The following is a 19,023-nucleotide window of genomic DNA, read 5'->3' on the forward strand; positions in this document are numbered from 1 at the left end:
CAGGGCGGACCACGTGAAGGTTGCAATCTCCCACCCTTCCACCCTAAGAAGCTGCATGAGAACATACAACATTGGATTTAGTTTGCATTTCACTTCCAAAGAATCTGAATCAAGATCAATCAAATATCTTCTCACTGTGCTGTAAACAAATGTTCCAAAATATTCCATGTAAAATATACTGACTCTTGAATCTTTCTGTGTCATTAAACATCTTGCCAAGAAAACAAGACGTTCTCTGTGCAGAAAATTTCTTCCATTATTTTCTCAGTCCCAATTTAAATTCCATTTTTTTTTATTTTCAAAGGAGCTGATCTGAATTTGCTCTCACTTGAAGAAGAAGCTGTAGGTCTTTATAGCAGCAATGTTGAATTGGTTCCTTTCAATCATTTCTGTGGAATGGAAAAGAGATTGAAAGAAATGAAAGAAAAAAGGGAAAACCCTTCCCCTACCGGTGAGTTCTTGTGTACGATTTCTAGACTTGAGGATATTACTTTGCTCTTGTTTAAGTGAACATGCCTTCAATTTATATTATTTACTGAAAAAATGGTAATTGGACACATGCTGATTATTAAACAGCATGAATTTTCATGTGGGATTACCTGTAAAAAAAATCAGTTTAGTTATTGTTTAGAAATACAGTATGGAAACAGGCCCTTCGGCCCACCGAGTCCATGCCAACCAGCGATCCCCATACACTAGCACTTTACTCCACACTAGGGACAACCAAAGCCAATTAACCTCCAAATCTGTAGGAAATAACTGCAGATGCTGGTTTAAACCGAAGGTATACACAAAATGCTGGAGTAAGCCGAAACATCACCCATTCCTTCTCTGCAGAGATGCTGCCTGTCCCGCTGAGTTACTCCAACATTTTGTGTCAACCTACAAAACTGTATGTCTTTGGAATGTGGGAGGAACCTGGAGCACCGGAAATTCCACGGGGTCACCGGGAGAACGTACAAACTCCGTCCATACAGCACCTGTAGTCAGGATTGAATCCAGGTTGCTGGCACTGTAGGACAGCAACTCTACCGCTGCGTCTCCGTGCCACCTCAAATGTAATGTTTCCTGAAACTAGAGATCCAAGCTGGCTGCTTACAAGTTGTGCACTTCACCTGATTAATAGATTGAACTTGCTGAACTGAATCCAGAATGGTGAGGACATATGTGATGGCATGTTCTTGTGCATGCGACTGCTGGCATATATATGAACTAGAACAGCAGGGTAAAGGTTTGATAGCTGGCCAAGTCACACCCCCAGTTTTGTCTTGCTAGCCAAGTGACCCCACCTACTTAAGCTGGGGAAATAAAGCAGAGTTGCATGTTTTAATTAATATTAGCAATTCTTTGCAGCCTGTGTATTCGCATGCATAAGCAAGTAGATCCTGTGCACGGGTAACAAGATGATGGATCCAATCTTAATGGGATCCCTGAACTTAATGGAATATGTGTTGATAAATACTGGCAGATTCACCACATCTGCTGCCATTATCCTTCAAACTTAGACATATTAGATTTTAGAGATGCAACGTGGAAACAAGCCCTTTGGCCAATTGAGTCCGTACCGACCAGTCTGCACGCTAGCACTATTCTACACACTGGGAACAATTTACAGGAAGCTAATTAACCTTACAAACCTATTACTCCAGCTTCCTGTGTCTATCTTCGGTTTAAACCAGCATCTGCAGTTCAACAGTTCCGTGTTGAAAACCCAAGCGGTCACAAGGAGAATGCACAAACTCCGTAAGACAGCACCCAGAGTTAGAATCGAACCCGCGACTCTGATACTGTAAGGCAGCAACTTTACCGCTGTGCTGCTTTGGTCTGCAAAGTTTAAGGTTCCTCATCTCGGCGTGTAGGGATATTCATATTCACTGAGCCTGTGCCCAGTATTCTCAATTAACCCCCTCTTCCTTCCTAATCTAATATAGTTTATTGTCACATGTGCCAGGCTACAGTTTACAGCCAAAAAAAAAAAAAAAAGCTTTTTTGTTGTGTGCTATGCAGTCAGTGGAAAGACTATGCATTATTACAATCAAGCCGTCCATAGCGTACAGATATAGGATAAAAATAATATTGTTCAGTGCAAGATAAAGTCAAGTGAATTGAAAGATTATCCAATGGTCTCCAATGAGGTCGATGGTAGGTCGGGACTGCTGTCTGGTTGGTGATAGGATAGTTCAGTTGCCTGATGACAGCTGGGAAGAAAATGTCCTTGTATCTGGAGGTGTGCCTTTTTCACACCTCTGTACCTTTTGCTTGATGGGAGAGGGGAGTGACCGGGGTGAGACTGGTCATTGATTATGCTGGCAACCTTGCCGAGGCAATAGACAATAGGTGCAGGCGTAGGCTTTAAGAGCTCTATCTAACGCTCTCTTGAAAGCATCCAGAGAATTGTCCTCCACTGCCTTCTGAGGCAGAGAATTGGCATCCACTGCCTTCTGAGGCAGAGAATTCCACAGATTCACAACCATGGGAAAACGTTTTTCCTCATCTCCGTTCTAAATGAGTTTTTCCTCATCTCCGTGCTAAATCCCTAATTCTTAAACTGTGATCCCTGTGATCCTTTAGTGTGTCCAATCCCTTAATATGTTTCAATAAGATATCCTCTCGTCCTTCTAAGTTCCAGAGTGTACAAGCCCAGCCGCTCCATTCCACCAACATATGACAGTCCCGCCATCCCGGGAATTAACCTAGTGAACCTACGCTGCACTCCCTCAATAGCAAGAATGTCCTTCCTCAAACTTGGAGACCAAAACTGCACACAATACTCCAGGTGTGGTCTCACTAGAGCCCTGTACAACTGCAGAAGGACCTCTTTGCTTCTCTACTCCACTCCTCTTGTTATGAAGGCCAACATGCCATTAGCTTTCTTCACTGCCTGCCTGTCAATGCAAGGGAGGTTGGTTTGTGAGATGGTCTGGGCTGTGATCACAATTCGCTGCAATGCAAACAGTAGTAAACTGTTTTCAAAACGTGGTGGAGGGGGTAACAGGAGTTACTTAATTATACGAGAAATTGAGCTAATCTCAGATGTCTTTGGGAAGAAAATTCTGTCTGGTCTTCCGACTATATGACCTTGCAGGTGCATGATGTGAGGACCAGCTCTTCCGAATGAATGAATAATTTATTGTCACATGTGTCAAGTCACAGTGAAATTCTTTGCTTGAGTATCCATGGTTTGCAAATAATCGCCATATAAAGGGCACTGACAAATGAGAAAATTTATTTTTTAGCAGCAATTAATTGTTTTCCTAAGCTAGCCTGCTTGCTTGACACGAGAGCTGTTAGCAGAAAACTCTGTTTTGGCTGAAAAGACTGTTTAACCATTGCATTAGAACGGGAGACGTCTTTTGTACCCTTTGCAGGCAATTTAGGTTTTTCTATTTTCTGATTCTTTGCGGCCTGAATCAATTTACTGGCAAACGCTGGTGGTTCTGTGCCAACCTAATCACGCCTCTCTTTATGTGCCACAAAGTTCAGGATTCCGTTGCAAATGTTAACTTTCTAAACTTGCTGGATGTTCCAAAGTGGGGATGATGCTTGATGATGGAATTTTCATGGACTTCTGCAGCTAGGTGGGAACTTAGTGCAATTGTCCAGCATATATGCCGACATACCTACTTGCTGGATCTGTGCCTGGATAGATCTGGGATCGGAACAGCGGGCCTATTTATTTGAATGGAGGGGAAAGGTTGTAATGGAGAAAGATGCAAGTTAATTTACATTCTATTGAATTGAGTTTGGTTTAATGTTTTAAGTTAATTCTGTGATTTAAAAAAAAAAATTAGGTAAGGATTTATGGTTGATCAATAGTTTAGTGTTGTTGGATAAAAGGGACACAAAGTGCCGGAGTCAGGCAGCATCCCTGGAGAACATGTCTCTGGTCGAGACCCTTCTTAAGACCCAAAAAATCACCTATCCATGTGACCGCAAGGATTTTCTCCGGGTGTTCCAGTTTCATCCTGCATTCCAAAGAAGTACAGGTTTGTAGGTTAATTGGCTTCCGTAAATTGTCCCTAGTGTGTAGTATAAAACTAGCGTATGGGTGATCACTGGTCAGTGGGGATTGAGTAGGCCGATGTTTCCACACTGTATCTATATTACTAAAAGTCTCATCTTGACCACTTTCTGTTGCACGGTATATTGATTTTAGAAAAAACGCTGTGATTTTTGGCCATATTACCCCTCCGCTGGTCAGGACAAGAATATTTTTTCCCATCGATGAAAAATAAAAGACATTAATATTTTTTAAATGTTGAGATTTTCCTGAAGGCCACGTCCCTTCTGGAGGGACTATAAAACCTGGAAGTGTGGAGGTGCCTCAGTTCTCTGCAAGATGGGAGAGCGAGAGGTCGCAATTCTCAGTCTGAGCTGTGAATAACACTGAACACATGCCCACTAAACTGTGAGTGGTTTTACTGACCTGTCAGTGCCCATAATGTAGTTTGAAAATGCAAAAGTGTGTTTTGGTTTGAAAATGCAAACGTGTGCATTGGTTTGAAAATGCTAAAGTTGCCTTGCCTAATTGAAATGTTGGTTTGAGAATGCTAAAGTTGCCTTGCCTAATTGAAAAGTTGGTTTGAGAATGCAAAAGTTGCCTTGCCTAATTAAAGTTGCCTTGCCTAATTAAAGTTGCCCTGCCTTCTATGTAATTAAAAGTCTAATCTTGACCACTTCCTGTTTGCGATTTATATTGATTTTAGAAAAAAACGCTACAATGTATGGCTGTGATTTTTGGCCATCTTACTCAGAGTCCACCCCTGCTCATCAAGTGCCAAGGATTATTAGTGTTTATAAAAATGTCGAGGTTCTTTCTCCTGTCAATCAGGCCATGAATGCCACGCCCCTTCTGGTGGGAGGGGGGACTATAAAACCCAGAAGTGTGGGCATAGCTCAGTCTCTGCAAGATGGAGGAGGGAGGGGTCATGACTCGGTATCTTTAGTGGCCTTGCACCCTGCTTGAAGTGGTATGAAACTATTCTTGAATTTGGTGGCCTTGCACCCTGCTTGAAGTGGTATTTCAAGGAATAACCGTGAGTCAACTACCAGCCCACAAGCCTTGAGTGAGTGCGCTGCCAGCACACCAGGCTTGAGTGACTGAGCCGCCAGCCCAAGAATCCATTCAGCCAACATTGTCCATTCTAGCCCTCTGGAAACCAGATCTTTCAGCCCACAACACCCATAGTAGCACTCCAGAAAGCCCCCCCTCCACTGGCCACCAATATTGGAATTGGTGGAGAGGTGGAATATTGCGTTGGGGGACCAGCCCTCCCGTGTGAAGCTGGGATCCAACGGGTCCCACTTAATCTAGTCTCTAAACTAAAACTAAGCTGTCGTCAAGAGCTCCTGACATGCAATTGGGAAAGATCGAGTACAAGGCAAAATCGAATGTAATTCCTTTTATACAGTGGTTTCCCTGTTCAATGTCTCCTTTACATTGCCTCCAAATCTATCCACGCATTGTATTTTGCTTTCATCGGCTTCTATGCTACTGCACGACATTGCCGCCATTGTATCTGCCAAGCTAAAATTAGGTGCTGCAACTAATCCTTCTTCCTTTCCTTCAACTATAAAAATTAATTGTTTTTGCATCCCATTAGGTTGCAATGGGCTGAGGGGATGTGAAAAAATGTGAAAAAATGGTTTATTGGATTGTTTTTCTTTGTGAAAAGGATTTTCGCTGAGCAAGATATTAAGGGATAATTGTTCCAAAGCGGTTGTATTAAGATAAACAAGTCATGCTTAAGGAGTTAAATTGCATAAGGGTTTCTATCTTCAACTCCTCATCTCCTGAGTCAAAAAAACGTTTTTATTAGATTGGTTATCCCGCTTTCCCTTTATGAACCTGTTTGATTTAGAGATACAGCGAGATCACCATTTTTTCGGGTGGCGCCCACAATGGCCGCCGGGCCAACTGTCTCTCGTCCCTTCCTTCTTGTTGTTTTTAGTATGTGTTAAATGTATGTTTTAGTGTTCTTTAGCTTGTTTTATGTGGAATTGGAAACTTTTTTAAATCTTTCCTTGATGGAGATGCAATTTTTTCCCGTATCGTATCTCCGTCCGCACTGCGGCCTAACATCGAGGAGCTGGCGGCCTCTGCCGGAGAGTGACTGGGAGCTCCAACCGTGGGAGCATGTGGACTTTAACATCCTGGAGCTCGTGGTCCCTGGTTAGGGACAGACTTCGGTAGCTCCAGGCTTCGACTACCCTGATCACGGGAGTTGCGATTGCCCCGAAGCGGGGGCTTCGATCGCCCCGACTGCGGGGGCTTCGATCGCCCCGACTGCGGATGATTTGGCTGCCCCGACCGCGGGAGAATAAAGAGGAAGCAGATTATACTTTATTGCCTTCCATCACAGTGAGGAATGTGGGGAATCCGCTGTGGTGGATGTTTATGTTAACTTTTATGTAGTTGTGTGTCTTGTTTCTTTTCTTTAAGTATGGCTGTATGGTAATTCGAGTTTCACTGTACCTTAATTGGTACATGTGACAATAAACAGACCATTGAACCTTTGAAACAGGCCTTCAGCTCAACAAGTCCATGCTGACCAACATTCACCCATACACCTGTTCTATCCTAGACACTAGGAATAATTTTCAGAAGTCAATTAACCTACAAATCTGCACATCTTTGGAATGTGGGAGGAAACCGGAGCACCCGGAGAAAACCCACAGGGTGAACATATAAACTCCGTACAGACAGCAACCTGGCTCAGGATAGAAACCGGGTTTCTGGCGCTGTAAGGCAGCAACTATACCACTGTAGTTTGTGTATTGGCTTTGCATTGACTGAAGTATCCAACTATTGCTTCCCACCAATTGGGTCTGATATAATTATGCATGTTTCTTGTCTTTCAGCTTCTCAAATGTCTCAGTTGACATCAGCTTCTGCCCTCTCTCCTTGCCAACCGGACCTTGGAGAATCTCCATCATCATTTGCAAAGGCATTGTTTGCAGGCAAGTGGAGTAAAATATGTAGCGCCTGAACTTCTTGAATTTTCATGATCTTTAATTAAAAATGCCAAAGATTGTTCATCTCATGTACCTGTGATAGAGAGTATATTTAATTTTACTCTCTGATCTGAAAAAAGGTTGAAATTGTGAGATCTGCAAACAAGATATTGTAGCAAATGGAACTGTAATGATGTAGCCCGGCTGGGGACCTTTTGATCCATTTTAGTCTTTTGTTGTTTCTCTAGGCACCCCTGCCTTCCCATTCTCTAGGAGAGACCCATCCACCCATACCTTTTTTTCTCTCTCCACACAGTTGAAAATGTGAGGTGGCATCATGGAATAGCAGTAGATTTGGCGCCTGCATGCGTAAATATGCAAAATGAATTTCACTGTGCAGTTGCACATGTGACAAATAAATCACCATAGAAATATTGGTTATTGTGACTCTGATTAGATCCTGACTGGGTCCTGTCTGCAAAGAGTTTTTACGCTCTCCCTGTGACCTCTTAGGTTTTCTCTGGTTGCTCTGGTTTCCTCCCACACTCCAGGTTTGTAGGTTAATTGGCTCTGCTGAAGTGTAAATTGTCCCTGGTGTGTAGGATAATCCTAGTGTATGGGATGATCGCTTGTCGGCATGGACTTGGTCCGCCGAAGGGCTTCTTTCCATGCTGTATATCTAAAGTACTAAAGTAACAAATTTCATTTATTTATTAGTTCGTAGTTCTTTAAACCGCGTCAAGGAAAGAGCGTTCATGTCGCTGTTCCACCAATCTTTCCACCACCAAGCACAAGAAGCGCAAGGCATCATTGTATGCAGATACCGAGAAGTGTGTTCAGCTCTGGCTGAACAATTTCTAATCTTGTGATGTGGACCAGATAAGGAGTTCCTAAACGGCAATTAATTTTATTTTGGGATTATTGTTTCCAAAGTTTGATGTGTTGCTCACTAAACTGTAGGCCTTAAGATTATGCATGTTAAAATTCCTGCCGTATCTTCACTGTCCCCTGTGACCTTCCCCTCTCTGACGTTGAGCAATCTACCCATACACTATGAGCTACCTGCCCATACATCAGCGATCACCCATACACTAGCACTGTCCTACACAATAAGGGACAATTTACAGATGCCAATTAACCTAGACACCCACATGTCTCTGGGATGTTGGAGGAAACCAGAGCTTCTGGAAGGAACCCACTCGGGTCAAACTGAGAATGTGCAAACCCTGCACAGATGGCACCCGAGGTCAGAATTAGATCAGGTCTCTGGCGCTGTGAGGCTGAAGCTCTACTGCAATCTTTGGGGCAGTCTTCACCATCTGAAGAGGATTACTACATATTTGCAGACAATAGTGTCTTTCCATATGAACCCTGGGTGTATCCTGTCCAAATGGTTGATGATCCTCCTTTTGAAGGCAACCAATCTTAACACCTGTTTGTTCCCTGCATACATTGAATCTGGTTGCTGATTCTTTTCCTGCAACTTCCCTTGAGAAGGCGGGCATACCTATGGACTTGGGACTCCTCGCAACGCAGAAGGGGAGCAGTTTTTTTTTAATACATTTTGTTCCAACTAGCTTCAGAGCTAGAGAAGAACTGATATTTGAAGATTTGTAGAGTTGCATAATTGGGTGAAGAGAAATTAATCGTAGTTCACTCAAATCTGGCAGATTGAAAACCATGCCCTTGGTACTGACACATTCAAATCATTTACAATGTAGGATTTTGTGGTATTTGGATGAGATATGATTCATTTCTCTTCACTTGATTACTGTAAATTCTTGTACAGGTCCACTACCAATTATTCGGTAACTGGTGGTTCAGTACCTCCTTTAATCCTGACAGGAATGAGTAGGTTAATCTATGATTTGTCGGCACTGGGTCTGTACTCGCTGAAGTTTAGAAGATTGAGGGGGGAACCTCCTTGAAACATACAGAATAGTGAAAGGCTTGGATAGAGTGGATGTGGAGAGGATGTTTCCACTAGTGGGAGAGTCTAGGACTAGAGGTCATAGCCTCAGAATTAAAGGACGTTCTTTTAGGAAGGAGATGATGAGAAATGTCTTTAGTCAGAGGGTAGTGAATCTGTGGAATTCTTTGCCACAGTAAACTGTGGAGATTCTTGATTAGTACAGGTGTCAGAGGTTATGGGGAGAAGGCAGAAGAATGCAGTTAGGAGGGAGGGATGGATCAGCCATGATTGAATGGCGTAGTAGATGATGGGCCGAATGGCCTAATTCTACTCCTATCACGTATGACCTAAAATTACAAGAGCTCAATTGAAATCCCCCCCCCCAGAAGATGTGGAACGTAGGCCAGGGGGGAAGCCGATCTCGATCCCATCGGGACTTCGACAGCTGATCGGCGGGTTGAATTTGCTCCATGTGACTATGTCTGTGGAACTCTGGCCCGGCTAGAGCCGCCTGATCAGTTTCCACAGCTGGCTTCCATGGCTGACCTGGTGGACCAATATCTCGGATGCCTAGGCAGACTGTTCTGGTACTGTTGTATGTGTCTCAGAGCCTGTGACCTCCAGAAAAGCTCTGGAACCAAATATGCCGAGAAAGGAAGCCAGTGGAGGAGCTTGAATGAGTTCAAGGGCATGGTTTTCAATCCACCTTCCCAAGAATAAAGAATTTGACTGGTGTGTGGACAGGAACTACAGATGCCCGTTTATACCTAAGATAGGCCCAAAGTGCTGGAGTAATTCAGCCAGACAGCATCTCTGGACTTGTTATCACCTCATCCCTAGCCAACAATGGGCCATTATGGCCTCCACCCTTGGCCATCTGTTGCTAGCCCTGCTTTGTTACCTCCAGTTCCTTCCCCTTCTACTTTCAGTGTGAAGCCACCCTTCCTTATTCTCCAGAGATGCTGCCTAACCAGCATCTCCAGCACTTTGTGTCTACAGGGGATTAAAGTCAGGTTAAATCCAGATGGGCGACATTTTTAAATTCAGTCAAACACGTGGGGTACTATAAGAGAGGAACAAGGCAAGCACAAGTGGGTGTAGCAAATAGCAGAACATGGGTATGAAGAACTGGCAACGCAAGCAGACAGTGATAAAGAGGGCATATGGTATGTTTGCCTTATTCGATCGGGGAATTGAGTATAGGACTCTGGAAGTCTTTGATTGTTTTCTCTGGAATGTCGGATGCTGAGAGCAGACCCGATAGGACCGAATAAAATTACGGGAGGCATAGTCGGTACCTTTTTTCCAGGGTTGAAATTTTCTGGACTAGAGGACATAGTTGTAAGGTGAGAGGGTCAAAATTTAAAGGAGATGTGGGGCAGATTTTTTTTTACACAGTGGGTGATGGATGCCTGGAAAGCACTGCCAGGGGTGATGTTAGAGGCAGATACGCTAATGGCATTCAAGAGGCTTTGAGATTGTCGCATGTATTTGCAGGGATTGGAGGAAAATGGATCACATGCAGGCAGAGGCGATTTGTTTAACTTGCCATGTTCGACACAGACACAGACCAAAGAGCCTGTTCTTGTCCTGCACTGTTGTATGTCCTGTGTTCAAAACTATTTATGGTGGTTGTTCACTAGATGAATAACAAACTACACCACCCTGTATTGCATTAATTCTATTTTGCTTGATTTCCTTTGGTATTAACTATCATTTTGTTAGTGTCAATGTTTTTAATTTTACAAATCCTATTGTATTTTTACGATTTACTTTATATTTATAGTGCATGTAAGAATTAAGTTATTTGTTACAGATGAATACGAAATTGATTCTGGAGGTGCATCTTCCGGAGGTGCATCAATAAATAAAACCTTGAGCAAATATGCTCACGAAAGCAAGGACCCACTTTCAGCAGAAGCTCATGAAGGGCAAACAGGTCACCATTCCAGCCAAGAGTTTTTTACACGCGGAATGCATTTGGTGAAATCATCACAGGTTGAAAACGGCAAAACTTTACCGCGACGAAATAAAATGAAATCTCCGTTTCCGAAGAGGCAGAGTGCCAAAGCTGTACTCCATTGTGTTGAAGAGTCAGTCGGCTCATGGAGTAAGAAAGCGATCCAAAGTTATTCTGAGGGAAGTGTGGAAGCTTTGAACAGTGCAGCAGCAGACCTAAGACTTTGTAATGCGCAAAGCAACAAGATCGTACAGTTACCTCTCCCAGTGAAGTCAGCAGCCTCCGAAAAGGATCACAATCTCACGCAAACCGATTTTTCATCTAATGAATGTTACAAAAATTATGTTTCACCTCTGATATCAAATATTTCTACAAGAACTAAGAATCAATTGAGCTTAAAGAAAAATAAAAAGTTATGGCAGGACGATTTTATGTGTTTTAAATCACCGAGAAATAATCCATTGGAAGCGTGCGACTGCTCTGACAAAAATGACGCGTGCCCCATCAAAGAGGACCTGCTGGCGTACGAGGACTTCTTTTCTCCAGTTAACCTGAATTGCAAAAATAATCCAAGATGTACATTGGGCATGCTTCCACCGAAATCGCCGAGTCTTCCCGATATTTTTGGGAGTGGTAAGCAGAAGAGAAAATTGCAAGAAATGAATCCACAAACTTCTGCAGATAGAACTAAAAAGACAAGAAGTGCGACAAATGTCAGTGTTGAAGAGCAATCTGATGCTCGTTTTTATGGCCAACATGTGAATGCAGCTGCACTGACTGGTGAAAATGTTGCTCTTCAGCCAGATGCCGCTAAAGCTCAAAAGAAAAGGAAATCTCACGTAAAAAACCCATTTCAATATTTTTTTGACGAATCGGGGGCACTGACAAACGACGTGCCTGAGAGAAAAGAGCCAGGCCAACATCATGAGATGAAAAGGCTGGATTTGCTTCTGAAACACAACAGTGACTTAAAACCACCAACATTACGCCATGAAACCCAAGCCTTTTCTGTGATTTCCTTGCGACCCTGCGATGAGACGAAAGCGAACGAGAAAGACGTGCAGTGCCTTCAAGAGGACAATTTGGCCAAGGACATCTTAAAATTGCAAAGCATTGACAGTGATTTGGATGGCAACCCTCATAGTGGACCCAACCAAAGTATGTGATCAGGTTTGATTCTACTTCTTAAAGCAATAAAGATGATTCTTTATCACATTACGGGTTAAATCTGTTAACCAAGTGGGGGTGATTGTTTAATATAGACAATGTCAATCTTATCATGTGGGTACCTGGGGGGGGAGGGGAAAGGGGGGAAGAGAGAGTATTTTTATATATAGTGCTAGAATCTGAAGCAAATAAAAAAACTGCTGGATGAACTCAGTGTGGAGAGAAATGAACAGGTGACTATATGGGTCAGGGTCCTTTTCTTGGACTGAGAGATTAGCAGGGAGATGGCCAGTGTAAAGAGGCGGGGATGAGGAGTGGGGCAAGAGCTGGCAAGCAATTAGGTGTCTCCACTCTTCCTTTGTTATGGAACCCTTTCCCATAATTTACAGCCCTATTCCCAATCCAAATTCCAGCCTCGGTAGCTACTTCCACCCTTCCCGCACTTACCTGACTGTGTGTTATCTGAGTCAACCCCCTCCTTGCTTAGATCCACCTTACTGTATTTAGATATACTTCAAAATGTACATTATTTTGTAAAAATCTAACTACTATGTACTAACTTCAAGAAAATGAAAACATTTTGTTCATTCTAAAGTTAACAAACCTTTTAATGACTTTGTTGTGACTGCTTTTTGTGGGAAAGCATTTGAATATTTGGTTGCAACACGGATGTACACAGTTTCAGCTGATCTTCTCGATGGGTATCCGTCATTTGTGACCTTAAGGGCGTCTTGATTTGGGTTAGGTAGGAGAATGGAGATTTGCAGCAATAAGTGGTTGAAAAGCAAGAAAGCATTTTTCGTGCGGGGAGGATTATTTCGTTGAATCTTCTTTTACTCTTTGGTATTTTAAATACGTTCATTTTAAGATTAAAATAAAAATAATAAAACACGAATAAAAACATATTAATAAAAATAGTAGGATTTGTTCTACAAAATTTGGATTAATTCAAAAGCCCGCACTTAATGGCCTAGAAGACCGCAGGTTCCCCACCCCTGGTCTAGGGCTAGAAAAGTTCCAGTATGTGACCTTTTTATTTTGGTCCTAGAATTTTAAAAAGGGTTGCCATTCACTATTTTAAGTGTTTTATATTTAGAGACGTCTTTAGTAGTGAGATGATTTGAGGAATTCTCAGCAGGTATCCAAAATTGAAAATGTCTTTCAAATGAAGAAAACAATTGAAAATTAGCTCATGATGCCCTGGTGCAACTCTACAGAGCTTGGCACGTTTATGTTATGGGAGCAGCTTTAGGCAATCCGGCCCATCAAATCTACTCTGCCATTAAATCCTGGCTGATCAATCTTTCTTTCTAAACCCCATTTTCCTGCCTTCTCCCCATAATCCCTTGATAAGCTTGATAGTGTATTTAGTCAGACGTACTTAGGGGTGGCAGTATTGAAATTTCCTCTGTTCGTACTTCAACCATAGTTGTTTTCACCTTTTTTCTGTTGAGAACTCTTGATTTTTTTCAGTGCTCTTTTGTTGACGTTGATTAATTCTGTTTAGGGATTCCACAATACTATATGCTAACAATGTGATTAACGACTGCTATTCTGACGTCTGAATCATTGTTCTGGAGACACATTTAAAAATTCCATTGCGGCATTTGAGAAAACTGAATGCCAAATAAATGAATAAGATAGAATTTAAAAATTAGCAGCAGTAAAGATGAACATTAAGCCACTGTTAAGTGTAAAAACCATTCTCGTTCGCTAATGTCCTTTAGAGAATTAAATTTGGCGGTAAACCAGCATCTGCAGTTCCTTGTGTTCACATGAGATTTGCTATGCTTGTTCCATCTAGCCTGTTTATAACTCCAGATCTACCATTGCATTTGATATTTAACTGTCTCTGAAAAGGTCAAGCAAGCTAATCAGTGCAGGAGTAATTAAGGATAGATTTGCCTGTGCTGTTACCATCGTATGAATTTGACAATAAAAATAATACATTTAGTGAAAAACATAAAAAGGAACTGCAAATGCTGGTTTACAAAAAATAACACAAAGTTCTGGAGTAACTCAACAGAGTCAGGCAGCATCTCTATAGAACGTGACCTATCCATGTTCTCCAGGCTTGCTGCCTGACCTGCTGAGTTACTCGGGTAAAACGTAGCGTTTCTTGAAAGGCCAGCCCAGTGAAATGCAAACCACTTGGCCTGGTGCTAAACTAAGCACTTCCAGCAGAGGTCCCTGTGAAGCATTTGGGTGCGTCGTCGCCTCCATGGTTCAAACACTCTTTCTTTCTCCATCGGAGACACCAAGATACGGTGCTTTCATATTTGAAATGTGGCTTCCGATGTGACAATTTGTATTTGTTAAAACTTTCATGCCAGTTTGAATTATTTTAAAAAACTGATTAAATGTTATCACGGCAGCCAGAGTTTTGGTTTTATTTGCTCGTTATTGTGGTGTAATAGCAATAAATTTCAATTGTACCTTTCACCCATAATTTGCCATGCAGGAAGGAACTACAGATGCTGGTTTACACCAAAGATAGATGCCAAAAACTGGAGTAACTCAGTGGGACAGGCAGCATCTCTGCCTGACCTACTGAGTTACTCCGGTATTTTGTCTAAGCATCTATTGCTCCTTGTTCTTCCTCCCGGGTGCTTCCATCCACATCATCGGCTATGTTCTACACTCTTCCTTCACGCCTTGCACAGGAAGTAGAGACTCAACTTTTATAGTTGGAGAGGGGGAATGTTTTTAAAATTTTGTAAACATGGGAAGTGGAACGAGTAGGAAGAATATATCCAATATAAATTAGTCAATTGCTCTTTGCGGCAACAAAACAGCTCCCAAAATGTAAAATTTGAATGTGAATTTTGAATTGGAGAATTGCATGGTGATGAAAGTGAATGTACAAACAACCAAAAAAAACATGATTTTAACAGATTTTTGTCATGGGGTACATCATATTTATATTACTTTTAGTCATAGTGTGATATAGTGTGGAAACAGGCCCTTCAGCCCAACTTGCCCACACCGGCCAACATGTCCCAGCTACACTGGTCCCACCTGCCCGCATTGGTCCATATCCCTCCAAACTGTACTACCTGTCTAACTGTTTCTTAAATGTTGGGATAGCCTCTACTACCTCCTCTGGCAGCTTGTTCCATACGCCTACCACCCTCTGTGTGAAAAAGTTATTCCTCAGATTCCTATTAAATCTTAATATGGAATAAAATATATTTCTTCACAGCAAATTAATACAATGATGCCACAAATGGCGGGTTGGACTATTCAGTTTAAGAATGATGTAAAAACACATGATTAAATTTATTTTAGTAAATGATCCCTTTCAAAATCTCATTCCAAAACCTGAGATCTGCCAAGATAATACAGGTGGACAGGCACATGGATGGGGAAGGTTAAGAGGGATATGCCTCACACACAAGCAAATGGATAGGGCATCTTGATCGACATGAACAAGTTGGGCCGAAGGACCTGTTTCCCTTCTGGATGACTAGGTGACATTGCGTTACATATCTTGAATGAAATAATGTTGACTTTGTAACTGATTATCAGCCCTGCAGGGAATTCATGATCACGAGCATCATGTTTTGACATAAAAATAATGGTCTTTGGAATATATAACTTTTCAGAGCGCACACAGGGCTCTCGCTTAACTTTTTTCCCCTGTTGCCAGCCAGGCAACCATGGCAGCTTTTTAGGTTGCCAAATGACAGTTTAGGTGGTCATTTAAGACGGCTTGCATGACGCATGCGATAATGTGCTCGGACGAAGTGCGTAGTTACCAGTCGGAATTATGCTCAATGAAGCATTCACGTGTTATTTCTGCTTCAAATAAAGTTACAAACTAAACATATTCACCAATCAAGACATGATAAATACCACAATGACAAGCAGCAAAATTATAATACAGTATCTCAACTCTTTTTACACATTACAATTAATGCAATTTTTATTATTTCTTTCCAAACAAAAATGTGGTTGGATTATTCAGCGTATGATCAACCTGTGTCAATAAATCCTGGACCATGATAATATATATGCTCAACCATGCACACTACAGATTGATGCAAGCATATTTTCTGTGAAGGACCGAAAATTATCATGACATGGCCATAGCATGGGTCGTTATTGCTATTGGTACGGAAACACTAGCTTCCCACATAATTTATCCACAATATACAGGTTGCAAGGAATTTTCTAAAGGCATTTTATGATAATAGCTGACTATTAAAACTGACTATACCCATGTGACAGGTTAAACATTACACTAACTAACAAGAGATGGCCAAAGGACATAAATGCAACAAATGTTCTTTTGGTAATATATTTAAAGGTGTCAAGATGCCACATTACCGGGCATTCAGATTAGATGTATGTGTTGTGAACAGCAATGAAGATACCCAGTTTGTAAGCAACAAATTTAAAAACAATTGTTGATAACCACTTTTTCCATCAGAATTAACGTTAAAATTTCAACTGAAATACCTCCTGACCAAATTTGTGATATATATGACTGACTGTAGAAGTAAAACCTGGATAAATCCAACGTATAGTTGTGAGTGTTGCTCATTAAATAACTACAGTACTGATATTCCATATTAAGAGCATTGATTTGCCGTTAAAATGAAATCTGTAATAACGTGTCAACGGTAGCAGTGACAATCGAACACTGCGATTTTAATGTTTCACGTGTTCACAATTGAATTAATCCCTCTTTATGGATTAAAACAAATAATAACCTTGGGAATTAAAACATTTGATTGTGTTCCGTTATCAAACATAGTCAATGTTCGCTCTGAAGACATTTCCAGCACAATATGGTCGGGAGGGGGGTGTGTGTGAATGGATAGATGACGGTGGGGGGGGAGGGTTTTGAAGGCAATCGGTGCGGAATGGATGGATTGAGGCAGGGGAATTGGTGTGTGTTGGTTGGTTGGTAAAATTGTGAGGGGAGAGCGCGGGGATGACAGTGGGGTTGAATGGGGGTAATCTGTGCAGGATGGATGGGGGGGGGAGCAGTGCAGGATGGGTGAGAAGGGGGGTCAGTACAGGATGAATTGGGGGACCAATGTAGGATTGATGGGGAGAGGCAGGAGAATCAATGCGAGGTGGATAGGGAGATCAGTGCACGATGAATAGATTGGGGGGGGGGGGGCGGTAGATGAGGGGAGCACACGGGATGTCAGTGAGAACTGAATAGACGCAGGAATGGGGATCAGTGTGGGATGGAGAGGAGGGGTCTCAGGATAATGGGGGTGGAGGGGGGCGTACGAGAGAGAGAGAGAGGGGAAGGGGCAGAGGAGGTGGGAAGGAAGGTCAGCGCTCCTCGGACAACACCGGCATCATTGCTGCCTTGGCTGTGACCAGGCACGGAAATCGCTGTCAAAATATGGAGGGGACAGAGGGGACAGAATATCTTGGCGGCCACACACACACACACACACACACACCCCCGACCCCACCCCCACCCCCTCCTGGGATTAATAAAGTTCTATTGTATAGTATCGTGTGTGTAGGAAAGAACTGCAGATGCTGGTTTAAACTTAAGATAGACACAAAAAGCTGGAGTAACTCAACAGGTCGGACAGAATCTCTGGACAAAAGGAAAAAACACTGTTTTGGGTTGGGTCTGAAAAAGGTTCCTGCACACCTTTGGAATGTGGAAGGCAACAAGAGCTCCCGGAGAAAACCCATGCGATCAAAGGGAAAAGGAGCAAACTCTGTACAGACGGCACCCATATTCAGGATCAATTCCGGGTCTCTGGCAATTTTAGGCAGCAACTACATGGCCAATGTACTGCCCCATAGTCTTGAACTGAATTAAAACATACAGTAGCTGTAAAGGGGGACATAGGATCACTTAGAGATTTAAGACTGAAAATGGGTAGTTTCTTTTTTTATAGTAACCAAAGTTATCAACGTATAATTTGTTGTGTGTTGGAAAATAAAATATAGTGGCACAGCTGGTGGACTCACACGCCAGGGATCTGTGTTCGATCCTGTCCTCGGGCACTATCTGTTGAATTTGCACATTCTCCCTGCAAGCATGTAGATTTCCTCCCACATCCCAAAGATGCATTGGCTTTGTAGGTTAACTTGTCTCTGTAAAATTGCCCCTAATGTGTAGGGAGTGGGTGAGGGAAGTGGGATAACAGAACTTGTGTGAATGGGGAGACAAAATGCTAGACAAACTCTGCACGTGAGGCAGCATCTATGGAGCGAAGGAATTATGCAAAGTTTTGGGTCGAGACCCTTCTTCAAACTGATGTGAGGGTGCAGGGGTGGGAAGAAGAAAGGAAGAGGCGGAGACAGTGGGCTGAGGGAGAGCTGGGAAGCGGAGGAGAAAACAGGGACTACCTGTAATTAGATGTCAATTTTCATACCGCTGGGGTGTAAACTTCCCAAGCAAAATATGAGATGCTGCTCCTCCAATTTACGGTGGGCCTCACTGGCCATGGAGGAGGCCCAGGACAGAAAAGCCAGATTCGGAATGGGAGGGGGAGTTGAAGTGCTGAGCCACCGGGAGATCAGGTTGGTTATTGCGAACCGAGTGGAGGTATTGGGCAAAACGATCGCCAAGCCTATGCTTGGTCTCACCGATGTAGAGCAGCTGACACCTAGAGCAGCGGATGCAATAGATGAGGTTGGAGGAAGTGCACATGAACCTCTGCCGCACCTGGAAAGATGGCTTGGGTCCTTGAATGCAGTCAAGGGGGGAGGTAAAGTGACAAGTGTAGCATTTCCTGCAGTTGCAAGGGAAAGTGCCAGGAGAGGGGGTGGTTTGGGTGGGAAGGGACGAATTGATCAGGGAGTTACAGAGGGAGCGGTCTCTGCAGAAAGCCGACAGGGGAGGAGATGGGAAGATGTCGCCAGTGGTGGGATCCCATTGGTAGACAAAAAAGCTGGAGAAAATCAGCGGGTGAGGCAGCATCTATGGAGCGAAGGAATAGGCGACGTTTCGGGTCGAGACCCTTCTTCAGAATGATGTCGGGGGGGTCTGGAAAAAGAAAAGAAGAGGCAGAGGCAGTAGGCTGTGGGAGAGCTGGGAATGGGA

The 19,023-nt window shown here is 42.8% G+C and overlaps 1 protein-coding gene across 3 annotated transcripts in view; it reads left to right on the forward strand.

The window, feature by feature from the left end:
- Positions 1 to 19,023, forward strand: part of mcph1 (microcephalin 1) — an 88,451-nt gene that overhangs the window by 40,735 nt on the left and 28,693 nt on the right. For 2 of the 3 annotated variants that reach the window (XR_004412284.1, XM_033022291.1), the window contains exons 7-9: positions 301 to 451; positions 6,862 to 6,960; positions 10,683 to 11,984. Coding sequence is in view for 2 of the 3 variants with exons in the window: in XM_033022291.1 (XP_032878182.1) it covers positions 301 to 451; positions 6,862 to 6,960; positions 10,683 to 11,984 (1,552 nt within the window). In the remaining variant the exon portion in view is untranslated. The remainder of the gene's footprint in view (positions 1 to 300; positions 452 to 6,861; positions 6,961 to 10,682; positions 11,985 to 19,023) is intronic. The other variant, XM_033022292.1, reaches the window with a different exon arrangement.

The sequence above is a fragment of the Amblyraja radiata genome, chromosome 6, assembly GCF_010909765.2.
Source record: "Amblyraja radiata isolate CabotCenter1 chromosome 6, sAmbRad1.1.pri, whole genome shotgun sequence".
In the NCBI taxonomy this organism is placed as follows: Eukaryota; Metazoa; Chordata; class Chondrichthyes; order Rajiformes; family Rajidae; genus Amblyraja; species Amblyraja radiata.